This window comes from Cyprinus carpio, chromosome B11, assembly GCF_018340385.1.
Source record: "Cyprinus carpio isolate SPL01 chromosome B11, ASM1834038v1, whole genome shotgun sequence".
Classification (NCBI taxonomy): domain Eukaryota; kingdom Metazoa; phylum Chordata; class Actinopteri; order Cypriniformes; family Cyprinidae; genus Cyprinus; species Cyprinus carpio.
The window spans coordinates 4253816-4279808 of NC_056607.1; the positions used below are offsets into that span (position 1 = coordinate 4253816).

Genomic DNA, 25993 nt, shown 5'->3' on the forward strand with positions numbered 1-25993 from the left:
TCGGGAAGTATTGGCAACCCCTCTGTTTGTCGACACTGAGGGCCTCTATAAAACACTGAGGTTGATGTTGAAGCAGCTTGGGAAGACAGTTTTGCACGCTCATCTGCTCTGGAAATCACAGCTTTGTATGAAGGGTCCTGTGCAGTAGACTCTGAAGTCTCTGACACACTATCAGTTTATTCAAGGGACAAAATGTAAAAAGAAACATCCGTGGTATGTTACTGTTTTTGTCTTATCTTGTGTCTCATAAAGTTGAATCTTTCTAGAATATAACTGAAAATAAATGGCATATGCCTTCATGGACAACTAGGGTAAAGGCCTCAGGACTCAAGTACTCAATGTCATGTGTCTTTCTCTCTTGTCCTTTATAAAGTTATACTTTCTTTCTTTCTTTCTTTCTTTCTCTGTCTCTCTACCTTTGTGTCTACTGCAATACAGTATAGTCAAACTCTAACAATTCTCTCCCAAATATTTTGCTGTTATGCCTTGCTCATTTCCTTTACAGGCGTGCTGCTGATACTGTTTCTTTAGTCATTCAGCAATCTAAAACCTGGTTCTTTTATGTTTACTTTTACTTTTATCATTCATACATAGGATAAAAATAGTATTTCACTGCATGCTGCTATGGTGCCATCTGCTGGCAACGAGTATTTTCAGGTTTTATTGCTCTTAACTGTATTGCCTTGGCACTTCTTGATTCTTTTCTCATGTTTGTTGCAGAAACTGGAAGAGAACAGAGTTAAGGAGGCAAAAGAGAATGAGTCCCCTGTGAGTCTGTGCTTATAATCACAGTTTGTTTGTTTGTTTGTTTGTTTTTGTTTTTTGTAATGGCTGATTCTGATGTGTAGAGGTGGCCAATACAGTACAGGTACAATGCAGATATTATGTTTGCATACAGTTCAATTGATATTTAAATTATATGAAACAGTTAATTGACAAAATTGACAAAAGGGTTTCTTTTTCTGATTATGGGTATGGTTATCATTAATCTTGCCCATGTTTAGACACACTGTACCCCATGATGACAAAGAAAACTGTGGTAACTAATTATGAAAAACAAACATTAAAATATTACATTGACTTAAATATTCAGATCCCTTAACTCAGTACTTAGCTAAATCATATTTGACAGCGATTACAAACTCTACAAACTTACAAGTCTTTTTGGCTATGATGTGACACCTGGATTTGAGGATTTTCTGCCATTCTTCTGTACACATCCTCTGTCTGTGATCCTCTGTCCTCTGTACAGAAGCTCTGTCAGGTTAGATGGAGACCATCTGTAGACAGCCACTGCTTTTTAGCTAATTCAGGCTTTTACGCATTTTGCGCTTAGGAAAGTCTTCTGTCTGGCCATTGTTCCATAAAGCCCAGAATGGTGGATTTTTTTTTATTTGTATTTTTTTATTATTATTATTATTATTTATGTAGCTCCATACAAATAAAATATGTGTTGTCCAAGGTGCTTTACAACAGTACAGTTAAAAAAAGATAATAAAGAACAAATATAATAAAAATTGTGGAATTGAAATTCACATAGCATCACAAAATACATAGCATTTAAACCATAAAAGAACCGTACCACAAAATAAATAAATTAAAATAAATTAATCAAAAGGCAGGAAAATAAATAAGTTTTAATTTTACACTAAAAAATAGAGTGGGGGCTGATATAAATAGAGGTAGACTATTCCAGAGATTAGGACCAGCTGCCTCAAACACTCTACCCCATGTTTAAATCTGGTTCTTGGTACCTTTAGTAGAATTAGATTACCGGGTCTAAGTGATCTAGGTGGCTAATGAATTGAAGGAGGTAGAAGAGATATAGACCATTTCATCAGGTGCATGCACTTGGCCCGAAGTTACCTTCTGGTCTGTGTTTGTTTATTAGTCTGGTTAGTGGCGCCAAATACAAACGCAGTTAAAGTGATGAGCAGGCTGAAGTTGGGCTCAGGTTGTTTTGCTGTGGGATGTGTTTCCCATACATTTATTTATTTGTGGCTGCCACAATATCAAAACTGACTGCCAAAAATTGATTTTCCAAAAGGCTTTGACTTTGTTGAATAAACATGAGCGCCGTAGGTTTCAAAATCAAAACGCGGCGCGGGTGTTTTTATATCACTATCTCAGAAGGAAACAAACTGTCTTCAGAAAATTTTCGATGTCATTTTCATTTCATCTTGCATGTAATGCCTGATAAAGCAGCATTTGTGAGCGAAGCGCTGCTTAGTGTACAGCCGTTACTGGGGAAACCTCTATTTATGTCACTCCAAAAGCACCTCCTCCTGGCAGAGAATTAATTTGAATTTTCAGTAAGCCCATCTGATTTATGCAGCAAACATATTTTGCTTGATATCAAAATTAATCTTCTCCGGAGGGACTTTGCTGTTGTTATTGTTGTTATTGATTCTTTGCGGAAATCTACCGGGAGTTAAGTTTAGGCCACAAAATTTGCATGTGCAGTAACGTTTGTTTATGTTGACGTTTGAAACCGTCTATTAGCGAGCAAGGTTATTAATAGATTTATAAACTAAAATGTGTACTTAATCAAATACAATAATCCCAGTCTTCAAGTCATTTAGATGCAAGAAATTTGGCGACATCCAATTCATTAGATCTTTAAAAACAGGCTGTCATTGTCTTGAGTATTTTTTAATGGCAAGTCATTTAAGGTGTCATCTGCATAACAATTGAATGATACTCTGTGTTTTCTGAAAATATCACCCATTGAAAGCATAGAAAGAAAGAAAAAATGGGACAGAGAATTGAGATTTGTGGGACTCCACAGGTAAGACTAGCCAAGAACGATGCACAATTTGCAATATTGACTGTACAACATCTTTTGGTCAAATAAGACATAAACCATTGAAGGACACAGGCCTACATAGTGCTCTAAAAAAGAAATAAGAATGGAATGATTAACTGTATCAAAGGCTGCCATTACGTCCAGAAGTATTAGGACCAGGGCTTGACATTAACACCTGCCATACAGTATGTGAATTGATTTCAGAAGGGCATATAACACAGTCACTCCCACTAGCTACTTTAGCAGGTAAAATTTTATATCCAGTAACTTAGGCTGCATTTACACTGCAGGTCTTGATACCCAAATCCGATTTTCTGACTATATCCGATTTTTTTGACGACCTGCTTACATCATCTTTTAAAAGTGACCCGTATCCGATTTTTGCATTTACACTATACACTGCTGAAACTACCAAATGTAGATGTTCTGACCTGGAAAAGGAAGTAAAACAGCACGAAATTCAATGGATGCAGATTATACAGTGTTTTGCTTTCCACAATATTTTGAAAAGTCAACAACAAAAAAAAAATCAACAAAACATCTCGTACGGCGGAGAAAAAAGCGCTTAAACCATGCCTCCCCATATCTCGTGAATTGTCTTCAAACACGGATTTATTTCTGTAACAACCCTGCATTTTTGCCTGCACTGTCTCTTCGCCCCAAAGACTTAAAAGACATGAAACCTCCGAATTGCTCCACTGTGTGTATCCTTCTTCCTCCATCGCGCCTATAATAAGTCATGTGATCTCAGTTGGTGGTCTCCACCTGAGTTAACGTCACTTTTTTAATGACGTACGACTCGCATTTACTGGGGAATATCCGATTTGTCTGCTTACATGGCACATGCAAATGCACGTATCCGATTCATATCCGATTTATTACCACATATGAATGAGGCCTGAATCCGATCTGAGAAAATCGGAATCCATGCGGTTTTTTTCTGCTTACACGGTCACCGGTCATATCCGATCTGTGCCACATGAGCGGAAAAAAATCGGAATTGGGCCACTCAAAACACACACACAAAACATGCCCTTAGATCGACATTATTGCTTGTTTTGAATTTTTGAAGGGGCAACTCACCTGATTAAAACAACTAACTAGTGTAGTGATATCAAATGTTAGATAGCCTCACAAGGGGCACCACTACATATAGTGATTTTAGATTTAAGTGTAATGGCTTTGGGCTTAAATATTAATATTAAGGGATAGACAAGAATAAATAACAACTACTAACTGGATACAGTGAAGTGCAAAGATTGATATGGCAAGTGACTGAGTTGGATGTTACTATGGACATTATCTTATGGAAAGATAAACTGAAGTTTCCTGGAAGTAATAAGGTAAACTTTAATTGTGACCAAATATGGGCATGGAAACACATGGGGAGCAAAACACACACAAAACATGGAACAGAGTCTGACACCGTTAGAGACCAGAGTCATTTTTTCCCAGATGTTCACAATGAACTTACCAAGGCATGGCATGCCCACAACTCTGCATGCATTCACTCTTCTAATTCTGCCACCCTCCCCTCTGTTGATGGCACTGAAGAAAAGGGATATGGCAAGCTGCCCCCCTCTGGAAGAGGCAGTTGCTGCACATCTCTGCCCGCCATCTGCCCTTAGCCAAGGCTATGTACCCATCCAGGCCCAGAAGGACCATTTCAGCTCTAGTGGGCAGGGCTTACTGTATGTAGCAGTTGGCCAGGCTGGCTCAGTGCTTCACACTATGCTAGTGTTTCAAGCTAAACCCCTCCATGAATTGGATGAGTCCAGCCCTAATTTTGATGCTTTTAATGAGCTGCACACAGCAACTGATCTGGCTCTGCACGCTACTAAGGCTATTGCATAGACAGTTGGCAGGGCGATGTCCAGCTTGGCTGGATTTAAAGGAGATCAAGGATGCAGACAATGTCGCCTTCCTTGAATCCACTGTCTCCCCTCAACTCCTTGACTCCTCCATCTTCCCAGCAGTCTGCGAAGCCCCGTCTCCAGCTTGGCCTTTGCTAAAATCAAAGCGTGGGCTCCAACAGCACCCTCAGGTGGCTAAACACCCATGCTCACATTTCAGTTCCCCCGTCTAACTCCAGGAAATGGAAGCACTGTTCATGCTGGGCCCATCCTTCCCACTCAGTACGTGCCCAAGAAATAAAATAGACTGTGTATGGTGTAAATTTTTTGATGTTGTGTATAAACTATATTTATTTTTACTTGTACATGTAAAAGAAATAAAAATAATAATAATAATACAAATAAAACTGTAATACTAAACTGTATTTATACAGGTCCTTCTCAAGAAATTAGCATATTGTGAAAAAGTTCATTATTTTCCATAATGTAATCATAAAAATTAAACTTTCATATATTTTAGATTCATTGCACACCAACTGAAATATTTCAGGTCTTTTATTGTTTTAGTACTGATGATTTTGGCATACAGCGCATGAAAAACCCAAAATTCCTATCTCAAAAAAATAGCATATCATGAAAAGGTTCTCTAAACGAGCTATTAACCTAATCATCTGAATCAACTAATTAACTCTAAACACCTGCAAAAGATTCCTGAGGCTTTTAAAAAACTCCCAGCCTGGTTCATTACTCAAAAACGCAATCATGGGTAAGACTGCCGACCAGAAGGCCATCATTGACACCCTCAAGCGAGAGGGTAAGACACAGAAAGAAATTTCTGAACGAATAGGCTGTTCCCAGAGTGCTGTATCAAGGCACCTCAGTGGGAAGTCTGTAGGAAGGAAAAAGTGTGGCAAAAAACACTGCACAACGAGAAGAGGTGACCAGACCCTGAGGAAGATTGTGGAGAAGGACCGATTCCAGACCTTGGGGGACTTGCGGAAGCAGTGGACTGAGTCTGGAGTAGAAACATCCAGAGCCACCGTGCACAGGCGTGTGCTTTTGAACCAGAAACAGCGGCAGAAGCACTTGACCTGGGCTACAGAGAAGCAGCACTGGACTGTTGCTCAGTGGTCCAAAGTACTTTTTTCGGATGAAAGCAAATTTTGCATGTCATTCGGAAATCAAGGTGCCAGAGTCTGGAGGAAGACTGGGGAGAAGGAAATGCCAAAATGCCTGAAGTCCAGTGTCAAGTACCCACAGTCAGTGATGGTCTGGGGTGCCATGTCAGCTGCTGGTGTTGGTCCACTGTGTTTTATCAAGGGCAGGGTCAATGGAGCTAGATATCAGGAGATTTTGGAGCACTTCATGCTTCCATCTGCTGAAAAGCTTTATGGAGATGAAGATTTCGTTTTTAAGCACGACATGGCACATGCTCACAGTGCCCAAACCACTGGTAAATGGTTTACTGACCATGGTATTACTGTGCTCAATTGGCCTGCCAACTCTCCTGACCTGAACCCCAAAGAGAATCTGTGGGATATTGTGAAGAGAAAGTTGAGAGACGCAAGACCCAACACTCTGGATGAGCTTAAGGCCGCTATCGAAGCATCCTGGGCCTCCATAACACCTCAGCAGTGCCACAGGCTGATTGCCTCCATGCCACGCCGCATTGAAGCAGTCATTTCTGCAAAAGGATTCCCGACCAAGTATTGAGTGCATAACTGAACATAATTATTTGAAGGTTGACTTTTTTTGTATTAAAAAACACTTTTCGTTTATTGGTCGGATGAAATATGCTAATTTTTTGAGATAGGAATTTCTGGGTTTTCATGAGCTGTATGCCAAAATCATCAGTATTAAAACAATAAAAGACCTGAAATATTTCAGTTGGTGTGCAATGAATCTAAAATATATGAAAGTTTAATTTTTTATCATTACATTATGGAAAATAATGAACTTTTTCACAATATGCTAATTTTTTGAGAAGGACCTGTATATATATATATATATATATATATATATATACACACACACAAAGGCTGTAATATCTAGATGATGTAACAAGACACAATTTTTAATAGTTTCAACTTGTTTTCAGTATAGTTTTTATTAGTTTTAATTTTAATGTCATAGTTAAATAAAAGTACTTAGATATTGCTTTTTAGACTTTATTTACATATGTAATTTGAAGTAATCCAAAAGTAATCAGATTACATTACTTTTATATTGTGGTACTTTGATTACATTACTGAATATTTTTAATGATATTTTTTAATGAAGCCCCCTACCTGTAGGACATGTTTTCTTGAATGTACCAATCTCTTTTTTTGTGTGTGTTCGCATTTATTGTGCTCTTTAATCCAGTTTCCTCTTTGAATGTGGTTCTGCTTGCAAAAGGCACAAGCACTGAAATAATACTCATGGTTGTTGCAGTAGGTTGTTAGCTGTTTGTTAGCTTTAGCTGCCAATTTAATGTCTGTGAGGGAGCTAGAGGGCACATTGCTGTCTTTAGATTGTTCACTGCCTATGAGATTTGTAGCTGGAGGTTCTTGATGAGTTCTATTTGAAGTAAGCTGAAAATTTTCCTCTGGTTCTTCTGAAGATAGGAAAGTCCACAGCGGTTTGAGATAAAAACTGCCGGAAAATCAAACTCAAGAGGAGAGTTTTGAGGAGTCTTGGATAGTGTTTGTCTCGAAAAAGAAAATGTTTCTGAGCCAAGATTAGCCAGAGATAATGACGTTGATAGTTTCTATCCACACCCACCTTTTGGGTGGGACGGCCAATCAGAGGCATGAATTTTGAGCGGGAGAAATCTTTGTCTTTTTCTTTGTCTCTGTTTATGGCCCATTGTATTGCCGCACCAGCAGAGGGAGCCCTCGCCTGAGTACTGACTGTGTACCGCTCCCTCTGCTTCTACATTCATTTCCTCTTTGGACAGTATTTAACAAGAGTCTCTGTGTTTGCTCCTTGCGAAGTATTGCCAGTTTACCTGCCTTACCAAGTGGTTTCCACTGTTATTCTGCCTGTCTGTTCTGTGTATGATTCTGCCTGAGTTCTCGTTTACGATTGTTAGATTGCCCCATTGGATTGATAGCCTGATTTGGACTGATGATTGTGTTTGGACCTTTACTGCTGCCTACTCGTCTCTGCCACGGTACTGACTTTCTGCCTGGTTTAACGATTCTGTCTTTGATATCTTCTCCTAATAAACTTCTGCAAATGGATTCTAATGCCGCCTCAGCCTCGATGTTACAGAATACTTCACCTCAACTGAATCCAGCGGAAGTTTCAAACCTGCAAGAGGCATTCACCTATCAAACTGAGGTATTAAAGGGTTACCAAGATCAGTTGACTAAACTCCAGTCCGTCAATGAGCACCTGACTAATTACAGTCTTGGCCAAAAGTTTTGAGAATTACATAAATATTAGTTTTCAAAAAGTTTGCTGCTAAACTGCTTTTAGATCTTTGTTTCAGTTGTTTCTGTGATGTACTGAAATATAATTACAAGCACTTCATACGTTTTCAAAGGCTTTTATCGACAATTACATGACATTTATGCAAAGAGTCAGTATTTGCAGTGTTGGCCCTTCTTTTTCAGGACCTCTGCAATTTGACTGGGCATGCTCTCAATCAGCTTCTGGGCCAAATCCTGACTGATAGCAACCCATTCTTTCATAATAACTTCTTGGAGTTTGTCAGAATTAGTGAGTTTTTGTTTGTCCACCCGCCTCTTGAGGATTGACCACAAGTTCTCAATGGGATTAAGATCTGGGGAGTTTCCAGGCCATGGACCCAAAATTTCAACGTTCTGGTCCCCGAGCCACTTAGTTATCACTTTTGCCTTATGGCGCGGTGCTCCATCTTGCTGGAAAATGCATTGTTCTTCACCAAACTGTTGTTGGATTGTTGGAAGAAGTTGCTGTTGGAGGGTGTTTTGGTACCATTCTTTATTCATGGCTGTGTTTTTGGGCAGAATTGTGAGTGAGCCCACTCCCTTGGATGAGAAGCAACCCCACACATGAATGGTGTCAGGATGCTTTACTGTTGGCATGACACAGGACTGATGGTAGCGCTCACCTTTTTCTTCTCCGGACAAGCCTTTTTCCAGATGCCCCAAACAATCTGAAAGGGGCTTCATCGGAGAATATGACTTTGCCCCAGTCCTCAGCAGTCCATTCACTATCTGTCCCTGATGTTTTTTTGGAGAGAAGTGGCTTCTTTGCTGCCCTTCTTGACACCAGGCCATCTTCCAAAAGTCTTCGCCTCACTGTGCGTGCAGATGCGCTCACACCTGCCTGCTGCCATTCCTGAGCAAGCTCTGCACTGGTGGCACTCCGATCCCGCAGCTGAATCCTCTTTAGGAGACGATCCTGGCACTTGCTGGACTTTCTTCGACACCCTGAAGCCTTCTTTACAAGAATTGAACCTCTTTCCTTGAAGTTCTTGATGAACCTATAAATTGTTGATTTAGGTGCAATCTTAGTAGCCACAATATCCTTGCCTGTGAAGCCATTTTTATGCAACGCAATGATGGCTGCATGCTTTCTTTGCAGGTCACCATGGTTAACAATAGAAGAACAATGATTTCAAGCATCACCCTCCTTTTAACATGTCAAGTCTGCCATTCTAACCCAATCATCCTGACATAATGATCTCCAGCCTTGTGCTCGATCAACATTCTCACCTGAGTTAACAAGATGATTACTGAAATGATCTCAGCAGGTCCTTTGATGACAGCAATGAAATGCAGTGGAAAGGTTTTTTTGGGATTAAGTTAATTTTCATGGCAAACAAGGACTATGCAATTCATCTGATCACTCTTCATAACATTCTGGAGTATATGCAAATTGCTATTATAAAATCTTAAGCCGCAACTTTTCCAATTTCCAATATTTATGTAATTCTCAAAACTTTTGGCCACGACTGTACATCCACTCGCTTCCATCAACCATGCTGAAAATGGTGAGTTTTGCATTACCTGATAAATTTGATGCATCTGCGGACCAATGTAAAGGCTTTGTTCGGCAAGTGAAAATTTACTTTGATAACCAGGAAGACAAATTTGAGTCTGATGACAAGAAATGTGCTTTCATGATGTCTTTGTTATCTGGCAAGGTGATCAACTGGGCTGCGGCAGTTTGGGAAACGGATGTGCGATTTAGAAGATCTTTTGATTATTTCATTCAACAACTGCAAGAAGTGTTTGAATATCCCACAGGGGAAAGAAACTATGATGTTGGGAATAAAGAACTTTTGTCCATGAAAGCAGCCATTGAGCTATGGAGACACTGGCTAGAGGGGACAGTCGATCCTTTTCAGGTAATCACCAACCACAAAAATCTTGAATATATCAAAGGTGCTAAACGACTCAACCCACGCCAAGCTCTCTGGTCCCTTTTTCTTCACCCAATTCCAGTTTACAGTGACATATCACCCTGGCAGTAAGAATAGTAAGGCAGATGCTCTCTCCAGGCAGTATGATCTTCCCTTAGAAAACCTTACACAAGAATGCATACTCCCCTCATCTGTTGTCATCGCACCTATCACCTGGGACATAATCGAGGAAATACAATGAACCAGCACCTGTCAGTTGCCCACCAGATAAACAATATGTTCCACAAAATCTATGACACAGAGTAATGCAATGGGTCCACACTTCTGTTAGCCCCTGCCATCCAGGAATATCCCGCACACTTCGCTTACTACAAAATTCATTCTGGTGGTCCTCAATGCTTAATGATGTCACTACCTATGTCAAAGCCTGTCAAGTGTGTGCCCAATCTAAGACCCCCAAGGAGTTACCTTCAGGGCTCCTCCAGCCACTGCCCATCCCACAACATCCCTGGTCCCATCTCTTTATTGACTTCATCACAGACCTGCCTTTGTCCAACGGCTTCACTGCTGTTCTGGTCATCATTGATCGTTTCTCGAAATCATGTTGTTTGGTCCCCTTAAAAGGACTCCCCACAGCCATGGAAACTGCACAGGCACTGTGCATCATGTCTTTCGAATTTATGGTATACCAGATGATATCGTCAGTGACAGAGGAACCCAGTTTACATCCCAAGTTTGGAAAGCTTTCTGCAAGTATCTTGACATCAATGTCAGCCTCACATCAGGATACCACCCCCAAGCAAATGGACAGGTTGAACGATTAAACCAAGACCTAGGTAGATATCTTCGATCATACTGCAGCCCAGAACAGCATCGATGATCTGAATTCCTTCCATGGGCTGAATACGCACAAAATTCATTGACTCACTCATCTTCAGGTCTGACTCCCTTCCAGTGCGTCCAATTATTAACCCCCTTTGCAAACTTCTGCAAATGGATTCTAATGCCGTCTCAGCCTTGATGTTAGACCCATTTGCATGTGTATTGTTGGTCTGGAGTATTGGTGCAGTTTTACCCAAAATATGGTACAAATAGTATGATGCATTTCACGATCACATAGTGTACTGTGCATAATTATTTGAGGAATAAAGAGCAGTGTGTGTGTTATGTGTATTGCGCGCATTGGGGTAGTTTGCTGGTCAGCCAGGCCATTAGTGCCTGGCACCCGGGATCATTTACGCCTCTCTGGGAATGTGTTTGAAGTTCGATGGAGAGATGAGAGTGGTACAGCTGTTTAGCATCTCCTTGATAGTGGGGGGAACCATTTGCAATTTAGCACCCATATAAATGTAGAATGTGGGACCGTGTCTGTAATTTATATGCAAATGTCAAAAGGCTAAAAGGAATCTCTAAGCCATAAAACCCAAATTATCGTACATGATCCTAAGCAGATACTACAGATTTCCCCCCTTTTGGCTGACAAAGTTCACCTGCAAACATCGTCAGACAACAGTTGTCATGATAGTCAGACAGCAGGTGGATCCTGATGGTCAGATGGCAGGTGAATCAGGGAAGCTGGATGGCAGGTGGTTTCTAATTTTCCCCAGCCTTTGAATCCTCGGCTTGGGTGTTAACCTTGGTCAGGTTCAGCATTGTCTCAGCCTGGGTCCCTCTTTTCCGGTGGCTCCGTTTGAAGGTTTGAGGAAGGGCAGCTGTGCACCTGTTCATGGACCTTTGCACCCCGTTGACTCTGTTAAACAGGACAAAGGCAAGGCAGAGAGTTAGGGTGTACCTGATTGCTGTGGCGAAGCAAAGTGCCGTGTTAGCAGAGGTCCAGGATCGGGCAATGGGACAGGTGGTCTGGACAGACAGCTGAGACAGTACTTGGAGGGTTGTGTCTATTGGGGTGATGTCAATCATCTTGGACCCTCCTTTCTCAATGCTCAGTTCCAATTCAGGTTCCAGGGTGAGATTGTGGTCCTTGAAGAAGGCTGGAATTTTTACCTCAGATTGGTACTCTTCACTTGAAAGGTGGTACAGCGTCAGGTCCCCGAGGTGGAGGATGGCACTGATTTCCCACAATCTCTGCTTGCGTTTCTGTGACTTGTGTGCGAGGCTTGGCCTCAGCAGGGCAGAGTGTCTCTCTTTGCATAGGTGTAACCCGCAGATTCCTTCAGTGTTGTCTCGGAGGAAGGGCTTGATAGCAAACGTTGCATCCTATCACATACTCTGCCACATCTTGCTGAATGCCGGGCCAGTATGCCACTTGTTTTAGTGGCTCATAAGTGGCTCTTGTGCCATGGTGTCCCGCACATGGTGCATCGTGAGCATACATCAGCATCACCCCCCTTTGGCACTGTGGTACCACAAGCCTTGGTGCAGTGAGGTTATCAGGAGCATAAAACAGAATGTTGTCCATCACATGCAGCATATGTGTTACGTGGTATAGCCATTTAAGGCTTGGGGCAGCAGCAAGTGTATGTGGTGTGATAGGGTGGCTGGAGGGGTTAGAGAGGTGGTGAAGAATAGTTTTGATGGAGGAGTCAGAGGCTTCCATGTCAGCAATGTCATTAGTAGAGATTTGCATAACCCACTATGTAGTCAACCTGTTTTGTTGAGTTTGTTTGCTGTGGGTTATGGCTGCCACTTTAAGGGTGGGTGGATGGGTTGGTGGAGATCATAACTCACTGTGTAGTGCACCTGTTTTGGCTAGGGCATCTGTTTGGTCATTGAGGTTCTTGTCTGGACCAGGTTGCTTCGAGTGTCCTTTCACTTTTTTTCCAGTAGACGATCATATTATGTTCACTTGTGATGTCATCGCATGCCTGGAACAGGTGTTGGTGTTTGAATGTTTTGTTGTTTGCTGTCTTGAAACCATTTTGCTTCCAGCCTGGAAGATGGCATGTGAAGCCAAGTCTGGCATAGTTGGAGTCTGTGCAGGTGAGCAGTTCTCTGATGTTATGTGTTGATGCTATCTGCAGGGTTATGAGAATAGCCGGTATCTCAGCATATTGTGATGACCGTGGACCCAGCTTGTGTTGTGGTGGGAAAGGTCGATCATATAGCCAGAGAACACCAGCACCTGCCTTTAGGATGTCCTTGTGGTTGTAGGAACATCCATCAACGTAGGCTGTGGGCATGCCTTGGCAGACATTCACATCAAAATATCTGTGGCAGGCAGGTGGCAGTAGTTGGGGGCTTTCTGCTGCTAGGATCTCAGTCGGTGTGTCATTGGAGCAGCTTTGGCAGGCTGCTAGGCCATTACGCCGACTTGTGATTTTGAGCATATCCTGCTTTCACGTTGCGCCCCTGGGGGGCCATTAGCCATGTGGCTATGCGTGCATTTGTGACCACACTGTCGCGGATATGCTGGCTGTTAAGAAATGTGACAGGCTGGTGACAGGTCTCAATGATCAGTTTCTGTGCTCCGATGTAGTTGGAGAATCTCTGGATGGCCCATACAGTACAGAGCAGGGCTTTCTCACAGTCTGAGTATTAACCATCTTGGGGGAGAAGAGTCTTGCTGGCATATGCGACCACCCTTTTGTCCTGGTCATGCCATTGGTATAGACCAGCACTGAGGCAGTGGCTGGAGAATCCAGCATCCAAATAAAACTCCTTCTGTGGATTTGGGTAAGCCGGACATTGAGCAATGCACAGATGTCGTTTCAGCTCATTCAGGGCATGCTTTGTTGAGGAAGATGTTAAATTCGGCTGGGGAGTTGGCATAGACGAATGGGCACCTGGTGAAGGTGTACTGCCGATTGCAAAAGGTGAAAGCCAGCTTGTGTTGGTCATCTGGATGCACTGGTATAGTCCAAAATCCTGAGACCACATCAAGAGTGGAGAAGATTGTGGCTCCTCTGATTCTTGGTATCTCCTGTTCCAGCTGGGTCATAGGCCATTGCAACAATGGTACCTGATGGTTCAGTTTCCTATAGTCGATGGTTGGCCACCATTTGCCGTTTGGTTTGAGGACAGGCCAGATGGGGGCAGAGTAGGTGCTGTTACATGGACGGATGACACCCTTCTCAAGCATAGAGTTAATGATCTCCTGTACAGGTTTGTATGATTTAAGGGGGATTTTGTATTGCTTTAAAGTGAGTGGAGCTTTTGGGTGCATTGGGACATGTACAACATGGAGCTTAGTGAGGCCACAATCTAAAGAGTCCTTGGCAAATGATTCTTTGTATTTGTACAGGACTTAACAGCGTTTGTGTTGGTCTGCAATCCTCCTGTATGGCATCAGCATCTTTCAGAATTTGCTGGACTTGTGTCTCAAAACCTGGGTATGGCTCTTCTGTCATTACTTCCACTGTGCTGTAGGCAGTCAGAGGTGCAGTCACACTGCCATTCTCGCTGATGGAGTGGTTAGAAGCAGTATACACAGCAAAGTGTTGGTCTTCTGTTAGCTCTGTTCTACACACGTGCTCCTTGACCACTGGCATGACTGAAGTTATGGTGATGATCTTGAAGGGTGCTGTTGACACTGTGTGGCCTGAGCTTCCTTCTGGAATCATTGAATCTGAGATAGCTCCAATTATTGGTAGAATCAGTTCAAAGTCATGGAAGTCATGACTAACTAACCAACCCAGACAGTAGGCCTTAGGCACTCTGACATCAGTTGCCATACAATTATTGAACAAAATGTAAACTGCCCGAGATGTCACTTCAACGAGGGGTGTGGCTTCCAAAGTGAGGCCCAGTTCCCCACATTCGGGTGAAGGTTGGAAGAAGCCTGATGTGTGGCTGAGAGCTTGAGTCGAACAGTGACCCCTTTGGTGTAAGATGGTACTACAGTCTCTTGTTTATTGATTAGCGTGCAGGCCCCAGGGATTGTTTGGTCTGACAGGAGGTTCTCATGGTTGACAGGAACCGTGACTGACTGTGAGGTCATTGGAGCCCATATCACTTCATTGATCATGTCCACATGAGCCCTGAGGGGAATCAGAATGTCCGCTCCGATGTAGACATCATGCGGTGCATCAGGAAGGACCAGGAAATAATGGGTTAGACACCTGTCATTCCACCAAGTTCAGGGCACAGATGCCATTGGCAATTGCCATAGTTGACGGACAGGGACTCAAAGGGAATCGTGTGCGCTTGTTAGTACAAGGAATGTTCGTTGTGTGATGTTTGAGAGCATTGACCAGTGAGAGGCTGATGGCTGAATTGTCTGCCCATGGTGTTAGTATGGGGTCTGTTGTGACATCATTCAGCTGTAAGCCCCCTTTAACCTGGGGGCCATATGAGTCAGAGTCTTTGGCTAGCTGGAAAGTACAGAGCAGCGACCCTGGACCTTGCTCCTTGGCCGAGACGTTCCCGCGGTTGGAGGTGAAATTTTCCGTAACCTTTGTGACCTGGCAGTCTGTTTGGGGTGATCTTGGTGACTGAGGAGGCAGAGGTTCTTACAATTGAGCCCAGATTTTCAGTTGTTTAAAAACTAACAATGGCTCAAAGCGTTCTAGCAGGTCTTTGCCAATGAGGAGACGATATGTGTCCAATGGAGAAATGTACACAGGTTGCACTAAGCTCATAGGGCTGATGGTCAGGTGAATTTGAGCTACCTGTTCAAGTTAGATCTAATTTTGGCGGTAGGACTGCACATTCAGCACACACCTCTGATATTTAAGAGTTTGATTCTGTCTCTTGGCTTCAAAAAGTTGGCTTGACATTAAAGTGAGGTCAGCTCCAGTGTCCACTAGAGCCTCCAGTCTCACCAGGTTGTGACCTGTCCCAGGATCTCTTGGAGCGCAGAGACTGTTGCTTAGGACAGACACCACCATGTTGGGTGTTGGTTCCAGAGGAACAGTTTTAAAGTTAAAATCGTCTTCCATTCCGGGCTGGTTCTGTGCTCTGAAGTAGGCCTGTCTAAGCCTGTTGTAGTAGGCCTGTGTGGTTTCCTGTGTGCCCTGTTTAAGGTCTATAATCAGTCCTTGCTCTGACTCTGGGTCAGAGAACTCCTTAATCAAAGCCTGCTGCAGTTGCTGATAATCCACTTTGACCATTTCTGACTGCCGGTCTAGAAAGTTCAGCACCTCACGGCACCTCACCTTGCTGCTGCTGGGGGTTCTGGGATGCTGGCAGGTGATGTCTTGAGAAGTGGGCTCTCACCCCCCTTTCAAAATGGGAATTTTTGACTAGGAGGTATAAGCCTACTGATTAGGGGAAATTCTGTGGTGTGCATTTCCTTTTCAGAGTCACTTTGCAGTCTATATGCATGTTTAAGCTCCCGGTGAAGTGTGTCAAGTTCATCTTTTAAATTGTTTCTTTGCTGGGCCAGGGCACTGATTTCAGCCTGGAAAATTTGCAGGTGGCCCTGTGTCTCTGCTCTCCTCATAACATCTAATGTGTTAGCCTTACTTGGATAGTAGGAACTGGCTAATTACTTTACAGATTGAGGGGAAACCTGATTTTGCGGTTTCGCTAGCTAGATGGGTCAATATTCTATGGGCTAGACTTATTGATGAATTGAGGTTATCCAGTCGGGATCCCGTGGCAGCTCACTGTGATCCGCCATAGAGGCAACTGTCGCTTCACCAACTAAGCACTAGAGGGAGTGCTACCTATAGGTAAACACAAATGGCTAGAATACAGAAATTAACTTTAAATTTAAATTCAAACACTGTTTAAACTAAATTTAAATAAGTGAGTGGTAAAGTGAGAGAGATGAGGGGGAGAGAAACCTGATCAAAAAAAAAGGAACAGAACAAAAATAAAAGGATAAAATTTATAAAAGATAATAAAGTAAAAACAAAAATAATACAAAAATAAAGAAATAAAATGGCAGGTAACAACAATTGCGAAAAAAAAAAAAGAAATTAAAAATAAAACAAACTGAAATCCATGATTTTAGGGAGAGAGAAGTCGACCTAGCTGAGAATGCCCACAAGGTGGAGTGGGTGAGCCCACACAAGGTGAAATCAGGAGGGTAAGAGGAGGGGGTCAAGAAGTGTTAGATACTTACACAGCCTGCCCTCTAGCGTTAGTTTAAGGTACTGTGCCTTAACACCAATTGTGCTTAAAACGGATCATGTTTAGTGTGAGATTACTCTCATTCTAACGGACAATTTACTGCAGCTATCACAAGAACAATGTGACTTAACAACAGATTCTTACAGTTTGTGCAACTTAACTGCACAATGATGTGTGGCAGGATTTCTTCGCTGCCAGTACACTAATTCTGTTCCATTTATGGACAATTTGCATGTTTATTGCTGGTCTGGAGGATTGGTGCAGTTTTACCCAAAATATGGTACAAATAGTATGATGCATTTCACGATCACATAGTGTAGATAATTGTTTGAAGAATAAAAAGCAGATCATTTTGATACCAAGAACGAAACATCTAGAAGTTCTTAAAACAGAGATACACTTATATACCTGAATATAAGCATTGAGAGTATAATTAATACAAATAAAGAATTGTGACTAGGCTAATATACTAGGGAAAATACAAACAACACATGCATATACCAGATACAGTTGTAACTGATTAATTATAGTCTAAATAAATAAAATGTCTTTATGTGTGTGTGTCATGTGTATTGTGAGCATCGGGGTAGTCTGCTTGTCAGCCAGGCCATTGGCCCCTGGCACCCGGGGTCATTTACGCCTATCTGGGAATGTGTTTGAAGTTCGATGGAGAAACGAGAGTGGTGAAGCTCTTTAGCATCTCCTTGATAGTGGGGGGAACCATTTGCAATTTAGCACCCATATAAATGTAGAATTATGGGACCATGTTTGTGATTTATATGCAAATAGGCTAAAAGGGCTAAAAGGAATCTTTAAGCCATGAAACCCAAATGATTGTACATGATCCTAAGCAGATGCTACAACGCCTTGATATTTGAATGGACTGAGCCTTTCTTTCCAGCTATTCAACAAACTCTGGCAAGGAGTAAGTCCTGGAACTGGCACTTTGTGCACCACCTGGCTGAATGGCTGGTGCATTCAGAATAGCTCTTAGCTCACTCTGAATTAGCTGCTTTGGTTGACCATACCTCTGCTCTAGGGCATAGAACTGGTGTATGGAAATTGGATGTTAATAGCAACCTTAGCTACCTGGCAAGCAGCAGGCAGTTGTAGATGTACAGTAGTTGATACAGATCTGTGCCTTGAAAATGGGATGCATCTTAGCTAAATTTCTAGTGTCATAGCATGGTTTACAAATTGTGTACTGTATGTACAGTTGTCTGTGTGATATTTATTTATTTATTTATTTATTTATTTATATATTACTTTGCAAAGAGGAGAGGGATAAAACTGTTTAACAGTAAAACATATAACACATACACATTGTTGTATTTCAGGTAAGGTCAAACAGTCTAGAAAGACACTTTGTTGCTTCTCCTGTCACCGTCACTACGGAAAACATTACCTCAGCAACCACGACTCAAGTGACCAAGGTAAGAGATGTCACCTTGAGTTTGAGAACAATATGCCCTCTGAGCCAACACACCATAATTATTCAGCTTGACATAACTTCAAAAACTGTAGATAGTAAATGGACAGATCAGTTTCTCTGCAAACATTAATGAATATTTTAATTTAAAAAAAAGCTTTAAATAAACAGAATGGTGGCAAAAGACTATAAAAATGGCAGCTGAAATCTTTTGTCAGAGATTAAATTCTTTAATGTTTTTAAACTGGTTTCAGACAGTTAAAGGAGGTTATGCAGAGACCAGGATTGAGAAAAGGATCATCATAACAGGAGATGATGATGTGGATCAACATCAGGTAAGCAAAGATATGTATATGTAATGTATGTATGGTCAAGTATGTACTTATTAAATATGAAGGAAGCCAGATGACCAGTGCTGGTAAATTTATACATGCAATAAATAAATGAAAAAACCACATAGCCCTTTCATGATTGCTTACCCTTACTAAAAGACAATGTTCAGGTTGCTAAGACACATTCACCTGTATTTTTATTTTTTATTCTTTCTTATTTTTCTACTAGTATAAATTCACCCTAAACTTTTTTTTATAATTTAGTATGATTTGGAAAGCACTAAACCTAATTTAGCATACTATGTAGGTCAGCAAATAATGTAATGGTACATGTATATTAAAATCACTTAACTGTCATTAAAACTAACTTTCTGCAGGCTCTCGCCATGGCAATACAGGAGGCCAAACAACAGCACCCTGATATGCTGGTAACTAAGGCCATAGTGGTCAGGGAAACAGACTCTTCATATGAAGAGAAACATCAAACATATGAGGTACAGCCAACATAAAGAACATTGGTTATTGAATTTCTAAAATTTAGAATTTCTTATTGTCCATTGTGAAATTTGAACATGTTAAATGTAAAGTGAAATCAAGTAAAATTAATTTGAATTATAGGATTTATCTCTGCAGTTAAGTGATTGCATGTTTCTGAGCTTGACTTAACTGTGGGACATCTCTCTCTCTCTCTCTGTCTCTATATCTCCTTTTCTGTGTGTGTGTGTGTGTGTGTGTGTGTGTGTGTGTGTGTGTGTGTGTGTGTGTGTGTGTGTGTGTGTGTGTGTGTGTGTACTGTGCATTTGTCCAATTGTTCCAGTCTTGATCAATAGAAGGTGCTTTTTGGAACGTGGAGAGAAGATCAGCTCTGGTTATATGTATTTCAGTTGAAAGGAGTTGTGCTACTTATGCTACTGAACAAGTTTGCTCAAAACAAATCACCCATGCACCCAGTCCTCTGCCATCACACTCTAATCTGTCCATTTTAGTGACAATCTCCCATCATCTGGTGTCTTTACAATGTTCTGTACCATTCTGAATACTTTCACCATATCAACAGTAGTCTATCAACAGTAGTCTGAATTATCTTCAGTCTTGTATAAAGGTCAGTAGTATGTCATTTAATTTAGAGTGTATTTTTAAAAAAATGCTGAACGTGTTGGAAAACTAATGCGTGCAGATCATTCTGTGACATCAGACTTAGTTCCTAGAATTACCTTTTTTGAGCTAACAGCTATTTTGAACTCTTTCTCAAATTGAAAAAAAAAAATAAAAAAATCCTTAAGATTTAGCCTTCCATTTAAAATTAATGCAAGACTTTAAAGGAATTACCTGAAAAAGTATAAGATTGGACAAACACAGAAGCTAGGTATACTTGATGGCCAGCTTCATATTTTTAAATAATATTTGATCAAGTGTTTGCTTGTTAATTATAAATATTTATAATTTCAACTGTCTTATGCATATACAGAAATTTTGGATGTTTGAAGTGTAGCATTTTGAAATACCCACACCTGACCAGTTAATAAATGAAAAGAGTGTATACCCCACATCAAAACAGCTGAACAAAGCAGAATTATACATGCCATAATAATAATAATAATAAACAAATATTTCCACATACCAAATTGAATCCATGTGGCATTTTAAGTTGTGGCAAGATGTGGCAATGATTATACAAAAAAGGTTGCTTTCTTCAACCTTATTTTCAACTAGGTCAACTGAGTATCATCATTATTAACTTGACTCCATTCTAAATCTTGCTGACTTGCTTATTAGGTGACATTTTTAAGGCATCATTAACCTGACACAAAGGCTGTTCAAAAAGATAATTATACTGCTGTCTTAGAAACCTTTGTTGTCTGAATTCTAAGCAACACTTATAAATAAGCAAATTCCATAATACATTTTAATGGGCTCAGTGAAAATATACAATCCAAGATGGTGGCTGAGGTTAGAGAAATGTTGCTTATATAGAATCAATTATATAATAATGTTTTATAAATAACAAAAAAATTGTATTTTTATTTTTATTAGAGTATCATATCATTACTCACATTCTTTATTTAAATAAATTACTCAGTCTTCTGTGTGGAACGTTATTTTACATTGTATCGTAGAATGTTTTAAATCTTTGTTATATTAAATATTAATATTATATTATGTTTAAATTCAGTTGTTTTAGGATGTTGCAAGGTTGTGTTCTAGTCACTGATGCTTGACATATATATATATATATATATATATATATATATATATATATATATATATGTTTATTATGTAAGGCTTTTTTGGATTTTCAGTTAGTTCTATTTAATTTATGCTGTATAACAGAATTTTTTTTTGACTTTTTTTATATGCTCTCTTAATGTGAGCTTCTGGGTTTTCCATCTCTATAAATTTTTACCATACAGCAGTGTGAATGTAACATTATATCTAACCTACAGTATGTGTATATTCCAATCAAAAGCATAACACATATTTTAAAAAATACATATAATTATACAATTGTGCATGGTCATGAAAAACAATCATCATATATTGTACTATCCATTCAATCTACAGCAACAAAAAAAAAAACCACCACTAACAGAGGGGTACTAGATACTGTGAGCTCTTCCTTTCAAGACTTCTGCAATAATTAAAGTTTATAGATAAAACTGTGATTATACATACTGTGTTTATTCCACATTACGGCACCAGTGTGTTACTGTTAACCATGGTTTTTGTCTCTGTATGTACACTACTTCTCAACACTTTCTCCTGAGGGATGTAAGATGCTTGTGAAATGTCTGCAGAAAAAAATCAGCAGAATTTTTGTGGACCTGCTCAAAAGTTAATCCTACTGTTCATTTTGGAAAAACGTTACTACGTGATTGGTTGTGTTGAAGGGAGGGAAAATTCTCATATGTAGATGCAAGAGCATCATCAGGTTTCAAGCAGCTGAGTCTGTTATTAAGCAAAAAGTTAATGGAATAAAGGACTGTTACTATGATTAATATGACAGAACTTCATTGTATCAATCAAATTGTGGGATGTATAGCTTTGTTTTTGCTGTGTATTCATTATCAAACTACAAAATTAGCTTATATTTTAATTACTAAAAATGCCATTATTTTATATGACAAAGTTAATAATTGTCTTTTATTGACAACATATTTAAATTATCTTGTATAATTTTGATTAGATCAGATAACATTTTAAGCTGTCATGTTACATGCCTCACCTGTTGCATGTTGTCCCATTCATTCTTTTTTTACATTTTAAATGGGCCATTTTTGCTTGTCTGCTTTAAGTGCTCCTTTCTAAATGCCCCTATTACATGTGAAATGAGTAAGACCTGTTTAATAACACACACAAAAGAAGCACATATTTATTTTAAATCTAGATATGTCCATCCCAGAATCAGCGCTCATGGAAATTTCCATCCCAAAGCCTGCACCAGAGTTAAAAAGCATCCATAAAACCAAATAATATCAAAATCTGGGGCCTCATTTATAAAGCGTGCATATGCACAGATTTGATCTTAGAGTGTGTGTATGCTTAAATCCAGGCCAGAGCTCATTTTCATAAAAACTGGCTTTGAAAGTGCTAAGCGTCACGTCAGGGTCTGAGCAGACTTACGCAGTTTTTCTTGTCGGAGGACTGCAGGTTTTTGGAAATGTAAGCTGTTCTTGCGGCTTGGTATTCTATGTTAAAAAATTTGGACAATGACTGGTGATCTTTTGTATGTTAATGACATTAATTAGGAGTCGTGTACAAGACAGAGAGCTAAAACCATTCAGTTGCTCGCAGGTTCAAGATCATTTGCGGTTCATAGATTTCACATCTGAAAGAGAGGCGTACACACGTTTTCTGTGCGTACACTCATTCTATGAATAGAACGTACGCATATCTGAGAGATGATTGCAAGATCAAATTTGGTTTCTGTGCAACATTTTATAAATGAGGCCCCTGATGAGAACATTTGTTAAAAAGTACAACAGGAATACTGATGAACATGTGGAGGAGACACTTGTACACCTGTGAAGTAAATCTATTACTGGCTGAGACAGCAGAGCAGCAGATGCTACTTGTGAATGCGCATTCTTGTTGAACAATGCTAATGGACCTTGGCCTCATTCTAAACAGCAGCCTAATAACAAACCACCTAACACAGTCAGCACAAGGATAGTTAGCAGAGGTCTGAAAACAAGATGAAGAAAATCTTCAAGGACCTAGGATTGAGAGATCTAGTATTGCAGCCTTCATGTCAGTTGAAATGTCATAGGTAGAGTTTCACTTTAATGCACTGCTGTACAAAGGGTAAAACAAACAAACAAACAAAAAACATATCTTACCTATTGCAAAAAAGCCACCTCTTTTTCCAAGTTGCGTAGATGACCTCTATGTTTCTTTCACTTCTGATAAATTTTAAGTCGTCCATGTCCAGAAGAGAAAGATCAGAAGATCAAAGCCAGTTTCTTATTTTCCTCATACCTGAGAAACTTTAGAAACTAAAGAGGGAAAATAATAAAAAGAGATTCCTCTTATGTATGGAGAATGTAAAGATATGTCATGCCGTGTTGCATGCATTCTAGGAGGATTGCCCTCTGCTGCAAGTGCTGAAATTAATAAGGATACCTGCTTATCTTTTGTTTTGTTTTGGCCTTGAAGTTAAATATTCACATTCTTAATTGTATCATTTGCAGGGGAGAGATGTTTTAACACTTCGCCTGAGAATTCACTCAAGTTTTGTAGAATTTGGTTTACAGTGTTGATCTGATTAGGGTGAAAGTGTCAAAGGTGGACGCTCGCTGCTGCTTCAGCCATCAAATGGTAGAATATCCAGATAAAAATGTGTTCAACAATCTGACAGAAATCCATCCGTTTTTTTGTTTGTTTTGTTTTTGTTGGAAGTGTTTCATTGATGGAGTATAATTTGTTGTCACTGTAAATATTGGATAAAAGCGTCTGCTAAATGCATAAATTTTATTAAATTTAAATTTAATTTAATTAAATATGAATTTTTCCATGTCCATGGAGGAGAGTCAGATATGGTGGGTCACATTCAGCAGACAGGCATGAACACACTGTATTTTTTATATTTATTTCAACAAATGACAACCAAAATAAAAACAGTTTTGTAGCATTTTGAAATGCTGACTTGATGTAGGCTACTAAGACAATGATTCTAAAAGACAGGTAGATGAGCCCAGAATTTTAACATGACACGTGAAACATTTTCCTCTTTTATGTTTTACATATGAAATGAAATGTTATTTGCAATGCAGACAGACAGTTTTTACTGTGTTAGAACTTTTATGCAGAGCACATAAAAGCTATAGAGCAGGGCTATTCAATTGGCGGCCTGCCAATCATCTTCATCCAGCCTGCCAGAAGAGTATGTGCACATCGCACATACAGTATGCCTTGAATTGTGTTTGCACTAATTAAGTTAGTTTGTCCACAAGGTAGCAACACTGGCCCGAGCCAGCTGGAAAAGGAAAAGGAAAAGATGCAACAACAAGATGAGCCCCAGATACAGATCCCTTATAAAGACCTTGTCTCAGACGACCACCGGGACAAGACCACAGGAACCTGTTGAGTCCTCTGCACAATGTGACATTGCTGCAGCCTGGAATTGAACTGCTGTTTTCGTCTGGCCAGAGGATAACTGGCCCCCCAACTGAGCCTGGTTTCTCCCAAGGTTTTTTCTCCATTCTGTCACCAGTGTAGTTTTGGTTCCTTGCCGCTGTCGCCTCTGGCTTGCTTAGTTGGGGACACTTCATTTACAGCGATATCATTGACTTGACTGCAAATGATTGCAAAGATACTATTTAAACTGAACTGAGCTGGATGATGACATCACTGAATTTAATGATGAACTGCCTTTATGTCCTGCATTAAACACTGTGTAAATACATCTAAATCCCACTGAAGCTTCTGTGTTTCCTCTGCATTGAAAAGATGAATTTTGTTGATACTGATTTAATTTGCCTGGTAACAGCCCAAATATCTTATTATTCTAAATAACTGATTCCTTTAATTAAAAACAACTAGTTTGACATTTATAGGCCTATCCCACGGGTGTCAAACTCAGTTCCTGAAGGGCCGCAGCCCTGCAGAGTTTAGTTCCAACCCTGCTCCAACACACATACAGTACCATGTAGCTTTTAAATAAGTGTAAATGATTAGATTAGCTGGATCAGATGTGTTTAATTAGGGTTATATCTAAACTTTGCCGGGCTGTGGCCAGTGGCAGAGCCAGGATGTTTTCAGGGAGCCAGGGAGGGTTCAGCAATCAGTCTGGCGTGGCACAGAAATCTAGATCATCTCAATATAAAAACTATAAAGTACTGGACTGTTTTAGTGCCTAAAACACAACTGAGTACAAATTTCTACTTAACTGTAATTCAGATATTTGTGAATTAGATCAAGTAATAATGAGTGAATATGACAATTTTTTATTATTTGTCACCTCCAGGTATTTTAATAAAGGGGCTTGCTATAGCTTTATTGCTCATTCAGCTTCTCAAAACTGCCAAATGCTTGCTCTCCAACATTGCATACCCATGGATGAGGCATGCAAATAGTGATAAAAAATGTGGAAAATGGCGGAAGTCAACAATAGACATAAATGCCAGAATATAAAATGAGTTATTTTATGGATTCAGATGGTTCATTTTCGAATATTTTTTAGTATAAGTGCACTGTGCTTGCATTTATTTGTGCATTAAATTTCAAATAAAAAAAATACATATCAGCTTGTGCCTTAGGCTATATTGTGATCTCGAATTGCAGAATAAAATTTAGTATGCATTTGAGAGACGTTCTCGTGTGCTGCACAGTTTGCAGCTTTAATTGCCTTTATGGTAATTTCATGACAGCTGACGACAGAACTAGGTATGTATGCTCATAGTTTCTTGTGCGGGTTATTTATGTTGAAGTGATATAGAGCGTGCACCACATATTTGCGTACCGTTGAAGAGTGTGCGGCATGAGCACAATAAAACGGCTGATGGGACAGGAAAGTGCATTTTACTGACATATAGTCAAACAACATCTTATCAGACCGCAGTTCACAGTTGTTCCTCTGAAGCTCATTTGACTGCTGTTGCTTTTCTGCGCTCGTCTGACTCGCACCTGATGCTGAGGTGAAGCTGAAGTGGGTGTCTGAAAATTCTCCAGTTTGATGTGTTCATAAAGATATACGGTGGTTTAGCATCTTAATAAACATCTTAATAAATTTATTTCTTGTCAAGAAAAAAAGGGGAAAAACTTCAG

General features: G+C 40.1%; 1 protein-coding gene across 11 annotated transcripts in view; it reads left to right on the forward strand.

Moving 5' to 3' along the window:
* Nucleotides 1-20034, forward strand: part of LOC109048680 (band 4.1-like protein 1) — a 240614-nt gene extending 220580 nt beyond the window's left edge. For 10 of the 11 annotated variants that reach the window (XM_042733365.1, XM_042733366.1, XM_042733364.1 and 7 more), the window contains 5 exons: nucleotides 721-768; nucleotides 18307-18402; nucleotides 18653-18733; nucleotides 19108-19224; nucleotides 19548-20034. In XM_042733365.1, the coding sequence (XP_042589299.1) occupies nucleotides 721-768; nucleotides 18307-18402; nucleotides 18653-18733; nucleotides 19108-19224; nucleotides 19548-19553 (348 nt within the window). In that variant the 3' untranslated portion in view covers nucleotides 19554-20034. The remainder of the gene's footprint in view (nucleotides 1-720; nucleotides 769-18306; nucleotides 18403-18652; nucleotides 18734-19107; nucleotides 19225-19547) is intronic. The other variant, XM_042733367.1, reaches the window with a different exon arrangement.
* The last annotated feature ends 5959 nt before the right edge of the window (nucleotides 20035-25993 follow it).